This window comes from Oncorhynchus keta, chromosome 11 (genome assembly GCF_023373465.1).
Source record: "Oncorhynchus keta strain PuntledgeMale-10-30-2019 chromosome 11, Oket_V2, whole genome shotgun sequence".
NCBI lineage: Eukaryota > Metazoa > Chordata > Actinopteri > Salmoniformes > Salmonidae > Oncorhynchus > Oncorhynchus keta.
In genome coordinates, this window is record NC_068431.1 from 2,948,100 (window position 1) to 2,960,477 (window position 12,378).

The 12,378-nt window shown below is 40.2% G+C and overlaps 1 protein-coding gene and 1 long non-coding RNA gene across 3 annotated transcripts in view; one reads left to right on the top strand and one right to left on the bottom strand.

The window, feature by feature from the left end:
* The window catches only part of LOC118380367 (globoside alpha-1,3-N-acetylgalactosaminyltransferase 1-like), an 80,638-nt gene that overhangs the window by 15,825 nt on the left and 52,435 nt on the right, over positions 1-12,378 (bottom strand). For both annotated transcript variants that reach the window (XM_052529104.1, XM_052529105.1), the window contains exons 9-11: positions 11,598-11,722; positions 9,431-9,593; positions 9,193-9,339 (exon numbers count right to left, since the gene is read on the bottom strand). In XM_052529104.1, coding sequence (XP_052385064.1) covers positions 9,193-9,339; positions 9,431-9,593; positions 11,598-11,722 — 435 coding nt within the window. The remainder of the gene's footprint in view (positions 1-9,192; positions 9,340-9,430; positions 9,594-11,597; positions 11,723-12,378) is intronic.
* LOC127932996 (uncharacterized) lies at positions 9,600-10,493 on the top strand. The gene is made up of 4 exons (XR_008146730.1): positions 9,600-9,859; positions 10,033-10,067; positions 10,138-10,345; positions 10,447-10,493. It is a non-coding gene; the product is annotated as an uncharacterized LOC127932996 (long non-coding RNA).

Here is a 12,378-nt window from a genome sequence, read left to right on the forward strand (position 1 = left end):
ATTCAACACCATAGTACCCTCCAAACTCATCATTAAGCTTGAGGCCCTGGGTCTCAACCCCAACCTGTACAATTGGATCCTGGACTTCCTGCCAGGCCGCCCCCAGGTGGTGAAGGTAGGAAACAACACCTCCACTCCGCTGATCCTTAACACTGTGGCCCCACAAAGGTGCGTGCTCAGCCCTCTCCTGTACTCCCTGTTCAACCATGACTGCATGGCCATGCAACTCAATCATTAAGTTTGCAGACGACACAACAATAATGGGCTTGATTACCAACAACGACGAGACAGCCTACAGGGGAGGAGGTGAGGGCACTCAGAGTGTTGTGGCAGCAAGGTCAACAAAACAAAGGAGATGATCGTGGACTTCAAGAAACAGCAGAGGGAGCCCCCCCTATCCACTACAACAGGACAGCAGTGGAGAAGTTGGAAAGTTTTAAGATCCTTGGGGTACACCTCACGGACAAACTGAAATGGTCCACCCACACAGACAGGCTGGAGGTTGAAGAAATTTGGCTTGTCACCTAAAACCCTCACAAACTTTTACAGATGCACAACTGAGAGCATCCTGTTGGGCTGTTTTACAGCCTGGTACGGCAACTGCACCACCCACAATCGCAACGCTCTCAGAGGGTGGTGTGGTCTGCACAACGCATCACCGGGGGCAAACTACCTGCCCTCCAGGACATCTACAGCTCCCGATGTCATAGGAAGGCCAATAAGGACAAAAACCACTGCCTGTTTACCCCGCTATCATCATCGGTCCTTCTGTAGCTCAGTTGGTAGAGCATGGCGCTTGTAACGCCAGGGTAGTGGGTTCGATCCCCGGGACCACCCATACGTAGAATGTATGCACACATGACTGTAAGTCGCTTTGGATAAAAGCGTCTGCTAAATGGCATATATTATATTATTATTATTATATCATCCAGAAGGTGAGGTCAGTACAGGTGGGACCAAGAGACTGAAAACAGCTTGTATCTCAAGGCCATCAGACATCACTAAAAAAAATCTGTGGCCACTTAAATAAATGGATCACTAGTCACTTTAATAATGCCACTTTAATAATGTTTACATATCTTGCATTACTCATCTCATGTATATACTGTATTTTATACCATCTATTGCATCTTGCCTATGCCGCTCTGTCATTGCTCATCCATATATTTATATGTATATACTCTTATTCCATTCCTTTACATAGATTTGTGTGTATTAGGGAGTTGTTGTGGAATTGTTAGATTACATGTTAGATACTGCTGCACTGTCAGAACTAGAAACACAAGCCTTTCGCTTCACTCACAATAACATCTGCTAACCATGTATATGTGATCAACTAAATTTAATTTCACAGTGTTGATATAGTGTAGATAGAGTTGGTAGAGTTGGTATAGAGTTTGTATAGAGTTGGTATAGAGTTTATATAGAGTTGGTATAGAGTTTATATAGAGTTTATATAGAGTTGGTATAGAGTTGGTATAGAGTTAGTATAGAGTTGGTATAGAGTTGGTATAGAATTTATATAGAGTTTGTATAGAGTTTATATAGAGTTGGTATAAAGTTTGTATAGAGTTGGTATAGAGTTTATATAGAGTTGGTATAGAATTTATATAGAGTTGGTATAGAGTTGGTATAGAGTTTATATAGAGTTTATATATAGTTTATATAGAGTTGGTGTAGAGTTGGTGTAGAGTTGGTGTAGAGTTGGTGTAGAGTTGGTGTAGTTTATATAGAGTTTGTGTAGAGTTGGTGTAGAGTTTATATAGAGTTGGTGTAGAGTTGGTGTAGAGTTTATATAGAGTTTGTGTAGAGTTGGTATAGAGTTTATATAGAGTTGGTGTAGAGTTGGTGTAGAATTGGTGTAGAGTTTATATAGAGTTTGTAGAGAGTTTATATAGAGTTGGTGTAGAGTTGGTGTAGAGTTTATATAGAGTTGGTAGACAGTTTATATAGAGTTGGTGTAGAGTTGGTGTAGAGTTTATGTAGAGTTGGTATAGAGTTTATATAGAGTTTGTATAGAGTTGGTATAGAGTTTATATAGAGTTGGTGTAGAGTTTATATAGAGTTTGTAGAGAGTTTATATAGAGTTGGTGTAGAGTTGGTGTAGAATTGGTATAGAGTTTATATAGAGTTGGTGCAGAGTTGGTGTAGAATTGGTGTAGAGTTTATATAGAGTTGGTAGACAGTTTATATAGAGTTGGTGTAGAGTTGGTGTAGAGTTTATGTAGAGTTTATATAGAGTTTGTGTAGAGTTGGTGTAGAGTTGGTGTAGAATTGGTGTAGAGTTGGTATAGAGTTTTTATAGAGTTTATATAGAGTTGGTGTAGAATTGGTGTAGAATTGTTATAGAGTTTATATAGAGTTGGTGTAGAGTTGGTGTAGAGTTTATATAGAGTTTGTATAGAGTTGGTAGAGAGTTTATATAGAGTTGGTGTAGAATTGGTGTAGAATTGGTGTAGAGTTTATATAGAGTTGGTGTAGAGTTGGTGTAGAATTGGTGTAGAGTTTATATAGAGTTTGTATAGAGTTGGTAGAGAGTTTATATAGTGTTGGTGTAGAGTTGGTGTAGAGTTTATGTAGAGTTGGTATAGAGTTTATATAGAGTTGGTGTAGAGTTGGTGTAGAATTGGTGTAGAGTTTATATAGAGTTTGTATAGAGTTGGTAGAGAGTTTATATAGTGTTGGTGTAGAGTTTATGTAGAGTTGGTATAGAGTTTATATAGAGTTGGTGTAGAGTTGGTGTAGAATTGGTGTAGAGTTTATGTAGAGTTGGTATAGAGTTTATATAGAGTTGGTGTAGAATTGGTGTAGAGTTTATATAGAGTTTGTATAGAGTTGGTAGAGAGTTTATATAGAGTTGGTGTAGAGTTTATGTAGAGTTGGTATAGAGTTTATATAGAGTTGGTGTAGAGTTGGTGTAGAGTTGGTGTAGAGTTTATATAGAGTTGGTATAGAGTTGGTATAGAGTTTATATAGAGTTGGTGTAGAATTGGTGTAGAGTTTATGTAGAGTTGGTGTAGAATTGGTGTAGAATTGGTATAGAATTGGTGTCGAGTTGGTGCAGAGTTGGTGCAGAGTTGGTGAGGAATTGGTGTAGAGTTTATGTAGAGTTGGTGTAGAGTTGGTATAGAGTTGGTGTAGAGTTTATATAGAGTTTATATAGAGTTGGTGTAGAGTTGGTGTAGAGTTGGTGTAGAGTTTATATAGAGTTTATATAGAGTTGGTGTAGAGTTTATATAGAGTTTATATAGAGTTTGTATAGAGTTTGTATAGAGTTGGTGTAGAGTTTATATAGAGTTTATATAGAGTTGGTGTAGAGTTTATATAGAGTTGGTGTAGAGTTGGTGTAGAGTTTATGTAGAGTTGGTGTAGAGTTGGTATAGAGTTGGTGTAGAGTTGGTGTAGAGTTTATATAGAGTTGGTGTAGAGTTGGTATAGAGTTTATGTAGAGTTGGTATAGAGTTTATATAGAGTTGGTGTAGAGTTTATATAGAGTTGGTGTAGAGTTGGTATAGAGTTTATGTAGAGTTGGTGTAGAGTTGGTATAGAGTTGGTGTAGAGTTGGTGTAGAGTTTATATAGAGTTGGTGTAGAATTGGTGTAGAGTTTATGTAGAGTTGGTATAGAGTTTATATAGAGTTGGTGTAGAGTTTATATAGAGTTTATATAGAGTTTGTATAGAGTTGGTATAGAGTTTATATAGAGTTGGTATAGAGTTTATATAGAGTTGGTGTAGAATTGGTGTAGAGTTTATGTAGAGTTGGTGTAGAATTGGTATAGAATTGGTGTCGAGTTGGTGCAGAGTTGGTGAGGAATTGGTGTAGAGTTTATGTAGAGTTGGTATAGAGTTGGTGTAGAGTTTATATAGAGTTTATATAGAGTTGGTGTAGAGTTGGTGTAGAGTTGGTGTAGAGTTTATATAGTTTATATAGAGTTGGTGTAGAGTTTCTATAGAGTTTGTGTAGAGTTTGTGTAGAGTTTATATAGAGTTTATATAGAGTTGGTGTAGAGTTTATATAGAGTTGGTGTAGAGTTGGTGTAGAGTTTATATAGAGTTTATGTAGAGTTGGTGTAGAGTTTATATAGAGTTGGTGTAGAGTTGGTATAGAGTTTATGTAGAGTTGGTATAGAGTTTATGTAGAGTTGGTATAGAGTTTATATAGAGTTGGTGTAGAGTTTCTATAGAGTTTGTGTAGAGTTTATATAGAGTTGGTGTAGAGTTTATATAGAGTTGATGTAGAGTTGGTGTAGAGTTGGTGTATATAGAGTTGGTGTAGAGTTTATATAGAGTTGGTGTAGAATTTATATAGAGTTTATATAGAGTTGGTGTAGAGTTGGTATAGAGTTGATGTAGAGTTGGTGTAGAGTTGGTATAGAGTTGGTGTAGAGTTTATATAGAGTTTATATAGAGTTGGTATAGAGTTGGTATAGAGTTGGTGTAGAGTTTATATAGAGTTGATGTAGAGTTTATATAGAGTTGGTGTAGAGTTGGTATAGAGTTGGTATAGAGTTGGTGTAGAGTTTATATAGAGTTGATGTAGAGTTGGTGTAGAGTTGGTGTAGAGTTGGTATAGAGTTGGTGTAGAGTTTATATAGAGTTGATGTAGAGTTGGTGTAGAGTTGGTATAGAGTTGGTATAGAGTTGGTGTAGAGTTTATATAGAGTTGATGTAGAGTTGGTGTAGAGTTGGTGTAGAGTTGGTATAGAGTTGGTGTAGAGTTTATATAGAGTTGGTGTAGAGTTGGTATAGAGTTGGTATAGAGTTGATATAGAGTTGATGTAGAGTTGGTGTAGAGTTGGTATAGAGTTGGTGTAGAGTTTATATAGAGTTGGTGTAGAGTTGGTATAGAGTTGGTATAGAGTTTATGTAGAGTTGGTGTAGAATTGGTGTAGAATTGGTATAGAATTGGTGTCGAGTTGGTGCAGAGTTGGTGCAGAGTTGGTGAGGAATTGGTGTAGAGTTTATGTAGAGTTGGTGTAGAGTTGGTGTAGAGTTGGTGTAGAGTTGGTATAGAGTTGGTATAGAGTTGGTGTAGAGTTGGTGTAGAGTTGGTATAGAGTTGGTGTAGAGTTGGTGTAGAGTTGGTATAGAGTTGGTGTAGAGTTGGTATAGAGTTGGTGTAGAGTTGGTGTAGAGTTGGTGTAGAGTTTATATAGAGTTGATGTAGAGTTGGTGTAGAGTTGGTGTAGAGTTGGTATAGAGTTGGTGTAGAGTTTATATAGAGTTGATGTAGAGTTGGTGTAGAGTTGGTATAGAGTTGGTATAGAGTTGGTGTAGAGTTTATATAGAGTTGATTGATTGGTAGAGTTGGTGTAGAGTTGGTATAGAGTTGGTATAGAGTTGGTGTAGAGTTTATATAGAGTTGGTGTAGAGTTGGTATAGAGTTGGTATAGAGTTGATATAGAGTTGATGTAGAGTTGGTGTAGAGTTGGTATAGAGTTGGTGTAGAGTTTATATAAGTAATATAATAATAATATATGCCATTTAGAGACGCTTTTATAAAGTTGACTTACAGTCATGTGTGCATAGATTCTACGTATGGGTGGTCCCGAGTTGGTGAATCGAACCCACTACTCTGGCGTTACAAGAGCGCCATGCTGTACCAACTGGCTAGAGAAGGACCAGAGTTGGTGTAGAGTTGGTATAGAGTTGGTATAGAGTTTATGTAGAGTTGGTGTAGAATTGGTGTAGAATTGGTATAGAATTGGTGTCGAGTTGGTGCAGAGTTGGTGCAGAGTTGGTGAGGAATTGGTGTAGAGTTTATGTAGAGTTGGTGTAGAGTTGGTATAGAGTTGGTGTAGAGTTTATATAGAGTTTATATAGAGTTGGTGTAGAGTTGGTATAGAGTTGGTGTAGAGTTTATATAGAGTTTATATAGAGTTGGTGTAGAGTTTATATAGAGTTTATATAGAGTTTATATAGAGTTTATATAGAGTTTATATAGAGTTTATAGTTGGTGTAGAGTTTATATAGAGTTTATATAGAGTTGGTGTAGAGTTTATATAGAGTTGGTGTAGAGTTTATGTAGAGTTGGTGTAGAGTTGGTATAGAGTTGGTGTAGAGTTGGTATAGAGTTTATATAGAGTTGGTGTAGAGTTGGTATAGAGTTTATGTAGAGTTTATATAGAGTTGGTGTAGAATTGGTGTAGAATTGGTATAGAATTGGTGTCGAGTTGGTGCAGAGTTGGTGCAGAGTTGGTGAGGAATTGGTGTAGAGTTTATGTAGAGTTGGTGTAGAGTTGGTATAGAGTTGGTGTAGAGTTTATATAGAGTTTATATAGAGTTTGTGTAGAGTTGGTATAGAGTTGGTGTAGAGTTTATATAGAGTTTATATAGAGTTGGTGTAGAGTTTATATAGAGTTTATATAGAGTTTATATAGAGTTTATATAGAGTTGGTGTAGAGTTTATATAGAGTTTATATAGAGTTGGTGTAGAGTTTATATAGAGTTGGTGTAGAGTTTATATAGAGTTGGTGTAGAGTTGGTATAGAGTTTATGTAGAGTTGGTGTAGAGTTTATATAGAGTTGGTGTAGAGTTTATATAGAGTTGGTGTAGAGTTGGTATAGAGTTTATGTAGAGTTGGTGTAGAGTTGGTATAGAGTTGGTGTAGAGTTTATATAGAGTTGGTGTAGAGTTTATATAGAGTTGGTGTAGAGTTTATATAGAGTTGGTGTAGAGTTTATATAGAGTTGGTGTAGAGTTTATATAGAGTTGGTGTAGAGTTTATATAGAGTTGGTGTAGAGTTGGTATAGAGTTGATGTAGAGTTGGTGTAGAGTTGGTATAGAGTTGGTGTAGAGTTTATATAGAGTTGGTGTAGAGTTTATATAGAGTTGGTGTAGAGTTTATATAGAGTTGGTGTAGAGTTTATATAGAGTTGGTGTAGAGTTGGTATAGAGTTGGTATAGAGTTGGTGTAGAGTTTATATAGAGTTGATGTAGAGTTGGTGTAGAGTTGGTGTAGAGTTGGTATAGAGTTGGTGTAGAGTTTATATAGAGTTGATGTAGAGTTGGTGTAGAGTTGGTATAGAGTTGGTATAGAGTTGGTGTAGAGTTTATATAGAGTTGATGTAGAGTTGGTGTAGAGTTGGTGTAGAGTTGGTATAGAGTTGGTGTAGAGTTTATATAGAGTTGGTGTAGAGTTGGTATAGAGTTGGTATAGAGTTGGTGTAGAGTTTATATAGAGTTGATGTAGAGTTGGTGTAGAGTTGGTATAGAGTTGGTATAGAGTTGGTGTAGAGTTTATATAGAGTTGGTGTAGAGTTGGTATAGAGTTTATGTAGAGTTGGTGTAGAGTTGGTATAGAGTTTATGTAGAGTTGGTGTAGAGTTGGTATAGAGTTGGTGTAGAGTTGGTGTAGAGTTGGTATAGAGTTGGTATAGAGTTTATGTAGAGTTGGTGTAGAGTTGGTGTAGAGTTGGTGTAGAGTTGGTGTAGAGTTGGTGTAGAGTTGGTGTAGAGTTGGTGTAGAGTTGGTATAGAGTTGGTATAGAGTTGGTGTAGAGTTGGTATAGAGTTGGTGTAGAGTTGGTGTAGAGTTGGTATAGAGTTGGTGTAGAGTTGGTGTAGAGTTGGTATAGAGTTGGTATAGAGTTGGTGTAGAGTTGGTATAGAGTTGGTGTAGAGTTGGTGTAGAGTTGGTATAGAGTTTATGTAGAGTTGGTATAGAGTTGGTATAGAGTTGGTATAGAGTTGGTATAGAGTTGGTGTAGAGTTGATATAGAGTTGGTGTAGAGTTGGTGTAGAGTTTATATAGAGTTGGTGTAGAGTTTATATAGAGTTGGTATAGAGTTTATGTAGAGTTGGTGTAGAGTTGGTGTAGAGTTGGTGTAGAGTTGGTGTAGAGTTGGTGTAGAGTTGGTGTAGAGTTGGTGTAGAGTTGGTATAGAGTTGGTGTAGAGTTGGTGTAGAGTTGGTGTAGAGTTGGTGTAGAGTTGGTGTAGTCAACTTAGTAATTTATCAGATAATGTGTTATATAAATGGAATATCACTAAAGAACCTCGTGTTATGTAAGATCTTAACCGGCTGTGACTCTGCTACAAGCACTAATTAGAGATTTTGTTCATTTAAAACAATAACTTGTTTGTATTTGCATTCAAAGCACTAACAGTTACGTACAAAAAAAATATTTAAAAAACACACACTTGTCCCTGATCGTAAGAAAAATATGGCCGTTTTTTAAAATGAGGGGTGTGACTGTTACCGCGTGACCTTGTACAAAGGCTCAGTGCCGTTATCCTCGCAGAGTGCTGGAGGACTGAAAACAGAGGTCCTGATCATTTTAACCCAGATCTTTTTTTCATTATTAATTGTTTAAAAAAATATGTTTCTCTGAGAAATTGTATTATAATATAATTACTCAGTTTCTTTGAGCATAGGCTTACAATATAGTATTATTTATTTTATACAGTATTTTTTCCTCATCTTTATCAAACATGCCAAAAACGATGGACCCCATCCCATGGTACATCAACTAAAGATGGCTAAGTCTGAGTTGGCACCCTAAATAGTGCACTTCTTAACCAGGAGTTCTAGGGTGTCATTTCGGGCATAGCCTATGTCACAAAGACACCAAAACAAGAACAAACCCACATTTCACTGAACCAAAAGTGCAGTGTGCAAAAATATAACCAGGTAAAGTAACGGTCTGTATTAAAGATAAGTGTTCGCTCTCCTCTCCTCTCCCCTCTCTTCCCTCCTCTCTTTCATCTCCTCCTCTCCTCTCCTCTCCTCTCTTTCATCTCCTCCTCTCCTCTCCTCTCCTCTCCTCCTTCCCTCTTTCATCTCCTCCTTCCCTCTTTCATCTCCTCCTCTCATCTCCTCCTCTCCTCTCCTCTCCTCTCCTCTCCTCTCCTCCTTCCCTCTTTCATCTCCTCCTTCCCTCTTTCATCTCCTCCTCTCATCTCCTCCTCTCCTCTCCTCTCCTCTCCTCTCCTCTCCTCTCCTCCTCTCCTCTCCTCCCCTCTCCTCCTTCCCTCTTTCATCTCCTCCTTCCCTTCCCTCTCCTCTCCTCCTTCCCTCTCCTCCTTCCCTCTTCCCTCTCCTCCTTCCCTCTCCTCCTTCCTCTCCTCCTTCCATCCTCTCCACTTTTCTCCTCTCTTCCCTGCAGCTTGTGTCAAAGACATATTCTTTTCTCCTCTCAGAGGTTCTCCCTGACCTCTGCCTTGTTCTTAATGACAGAGGAGAAGCGGACCAGTTTTATCTCCTTGGCATCCTGTCCTTTAGCGTCGTCCCAAACATACTCCGGTGACAGGAGCTTGGTGGGCTTGTTCCTCAACAGGTACCAATTCAGGTGACTCTCTTCCTGCCACACAGCCTCCACGCCCACTGACTTATCAACCTAGAGGGAGGAAGGGGGTAGGGTAGAGGAGGGATGGGGTCAGTACAGTACGTGAGTGACTAACCGTATTCCTGCGTGCGCAAGTACCTACCTCCAGGTGCTCCCTGCATGTCTTGGTCAGCCGGTGAACATCTTCCAACGCTCCTCCGAATATGTTGGCCTGGTAGTAGAAGTCTCCCTGGTCCATGGGTATGTAGGCTGTGGAGACGGTCCTCCGCTCGTAGGGGAACTGGCTCCGGGGGTACATGTAGAACCTGCAAAAACGCAATATAGTTTTGTATTGTTACTTTAATTTTTTTTAAATAACCCTTGAGGTTAGAAACCATCTTTGTGAAGTAGACCTGACAAGAGGTCAACAGGAAGTAGTCAGCATGTAGGTGCACACAATAAAAGAGGGGTCAACAACATTTTCCTCCATCAGAGTTTAAAATTAGTTAAGTATTACCAGAGGTGGGTGCTAGCCCTTTAAGGAAGTATTACCAGGAGTGGATGCTGGGCCTTTAAGTAAGTATTACCAGAGGTGGGTGCTGGCTCTAAGGAAGTATTACCAGGGGTGGATGCTGGGCCTTTAAGTAAGTATTACCAGAGGTGGGTGCTGGCCCTTTAAGTAAGTATTACCAGAGGTGGGTGCTGGCCCTTTAAGTAAGTATTACCAGGGGTGGATGCTGGGCCTTTAAGTAAGTATTACCAGAGGTGGGTGCTGGCCCTTTAAGTAAGTATTACCAGAGGTGGGTGCTGGCCCTTTAAGTAAGTATTACCAGGGGTGGATGCTGGCCCTTTAAGGAAGTATTACCAGAGGTGGGTGCTGGCTCTAAGGAAGTATTACCAGGGGTGGATGCTGGGCCTTTAAGTAAGTATTACCAGAGGTGGGTGCTGGCCCTTTAAGTAAGTATTACCAGAGGTGGGTGCTGGCCCTTTAAGTAAGTATTACCAGGGGTGGATGCTGGGCCTTTAAGTAAGTATTACCAGAGGTGGGTGCTGGCCCTTTAAGTAAGTATTACCAGAGGTGGGTGCTGGCTCTAAGGAAGTATTACCAGGGGTGGATGCTGGCTCTAAGGAAGTATTACCAGGGGTGGATGCTGGCTCTTTAAGGAAGTATTACCAGAGGTGGGTGCTGGCCCTTTAAGTAAGTATTACCAGAGGTGGGTGCTGGCTCTAAGGAAGTATTACCAGGGGTGGATGCTGGCTCTTTAAGTAAGTATTACCAGGGGTGGATGCTAGCCCTTTAAGTAAGTATTACCAGGGGTGGATGCTGGCTCTAAGGAAGTATTACCAGGGGTGGATGCTGGCTCTAAGGAAGTATTACCAGGGGTGGATGCTGGCTCTAAGGAAGTATTACCAGGGGTGGATGCTAGCCCTTTAAGTAAGTATTACCAGGGGTGGATGCTGGCCCTTTAAGGAAGTATTACCAGAGGTGGGTGCTGGCTCTAAGGAAGTATTACCAGGGGTGGATGCTGGGCCTTTAAGTAAGTATTACCAGGGGTGGATGCTGGCTCTAAGGAAGTATTACCAGGGGTGGATGCTGGCTCTAAGGAAGTATTACCAGGGGTGGATGCTGGCTCTAAGGAAGTATTACCAGGGGTGGATGCTAGCCCTTTAAGTAAGTATTACCAGGGGTGGATGCTGGCTCTAAGGAAGTATTACCAGGGGTGGATGCTGGCTCTTTAAGTAAGTATTACCAGGGGTGGATTCTAGCCCTTTAAGTAAGTATTACCAGGGGTGGATGCTGGCTCTAAGGAAGTATTACCAGGGGTGGATGCTGGCTCTAAGGAAGTATTACCAGGGGTGGATGCTGGCTCTAAGGAAGTATTACCAGGGGTGGATGCTAGCCCTTTAAGTAAGTATTACCAGGGGTGGATGCTGGCTCTAAGGAAGTATTACCAGGGGTGGATGCTGGCTCTAAGGAAGTATTACCAGGGGTGGATGCTGGCTCTTTAAGTAAGTATTACCAGGGGTGGGTGCTGGCCCTTTAAGGAAGTATTACCAGGGGTGGATGCTGGCTCTAAGGAAGTATTACCAGGGGTGGATGCTGGCTCTTTAAGTAAGTATTACCAGGGGTGGGTGCTGGCCCTTTAAGGAAGTATTACCAGGGGTGGATGCTGGCTCTAAGGAAGTATTACCAGGGGTGGATGCTGGCTCTAAGGAAGTATTACCAGGGGTGGGTGCTGGCCCTTTAAGGAAGTATTACCAGGGGTGGATGCTGGCTCTTTAAGTAAGTATTACCAGAGGTGGATGCTGGCCCTTTAAGGAAGTATTACCAGGGGTGGATGGCGCCCACCAGTCTCCCCAGAGCTTCGGGACCCACACGGCCGTGGAACCTCATGTCTACGTCCAGGCAGAATATGTAGTTCGCCCCCCGGTGGATGCGATCCTTAATGGCAGTCTGCCCCCAAATACATGGTGGATGTTCAGTAGATATTAAATCAACCAACCAATCAAATGAAACTTTGTCCTCAGATGGAAATGTAGTTTGTAGGGCAGGGCTAACATGATAGAAATACACAAAGTCCATAGTCAACAACATTTCAACTATCTAGTATGCACTAACCCAATAGGCATATCATCATAACTTAACCCTAACCCTAATCCCCATCTCTAAACTAAATCTAAACCTTTCCCTAACTCTAAACTAAACCTAACCCTATCCCTAACGCTAAACCTAAACCTATCCCTAAACCAAACCCTAAGCTAAACTAAACACTAAACCTAACCCTTTCCGTAACTCTAAACTAAACCTAACCCTAAACCTAAACTAACCTTAAACCTAACCCTAAACCTAAACTAACCTTAAACCTATCCCTAAACCAAACCTAACCCTATCTCTAAACTAAACCTAAACCTTTCCGTAACTCTAAACTAAACCTAACCCTAAACCTAAACTAACCTTAAACCTAACCCTAAACCTAAACTAACCTTAAACCTAACCCTAAACCTAAACTAACCCTAAACCTAAACTAACCTTAAACCTAACCCTAAACCTAAACTAACCTTAAACCTAACCCTAAACTAACCTTAAACCTATCCCTAAACCAAACCTAA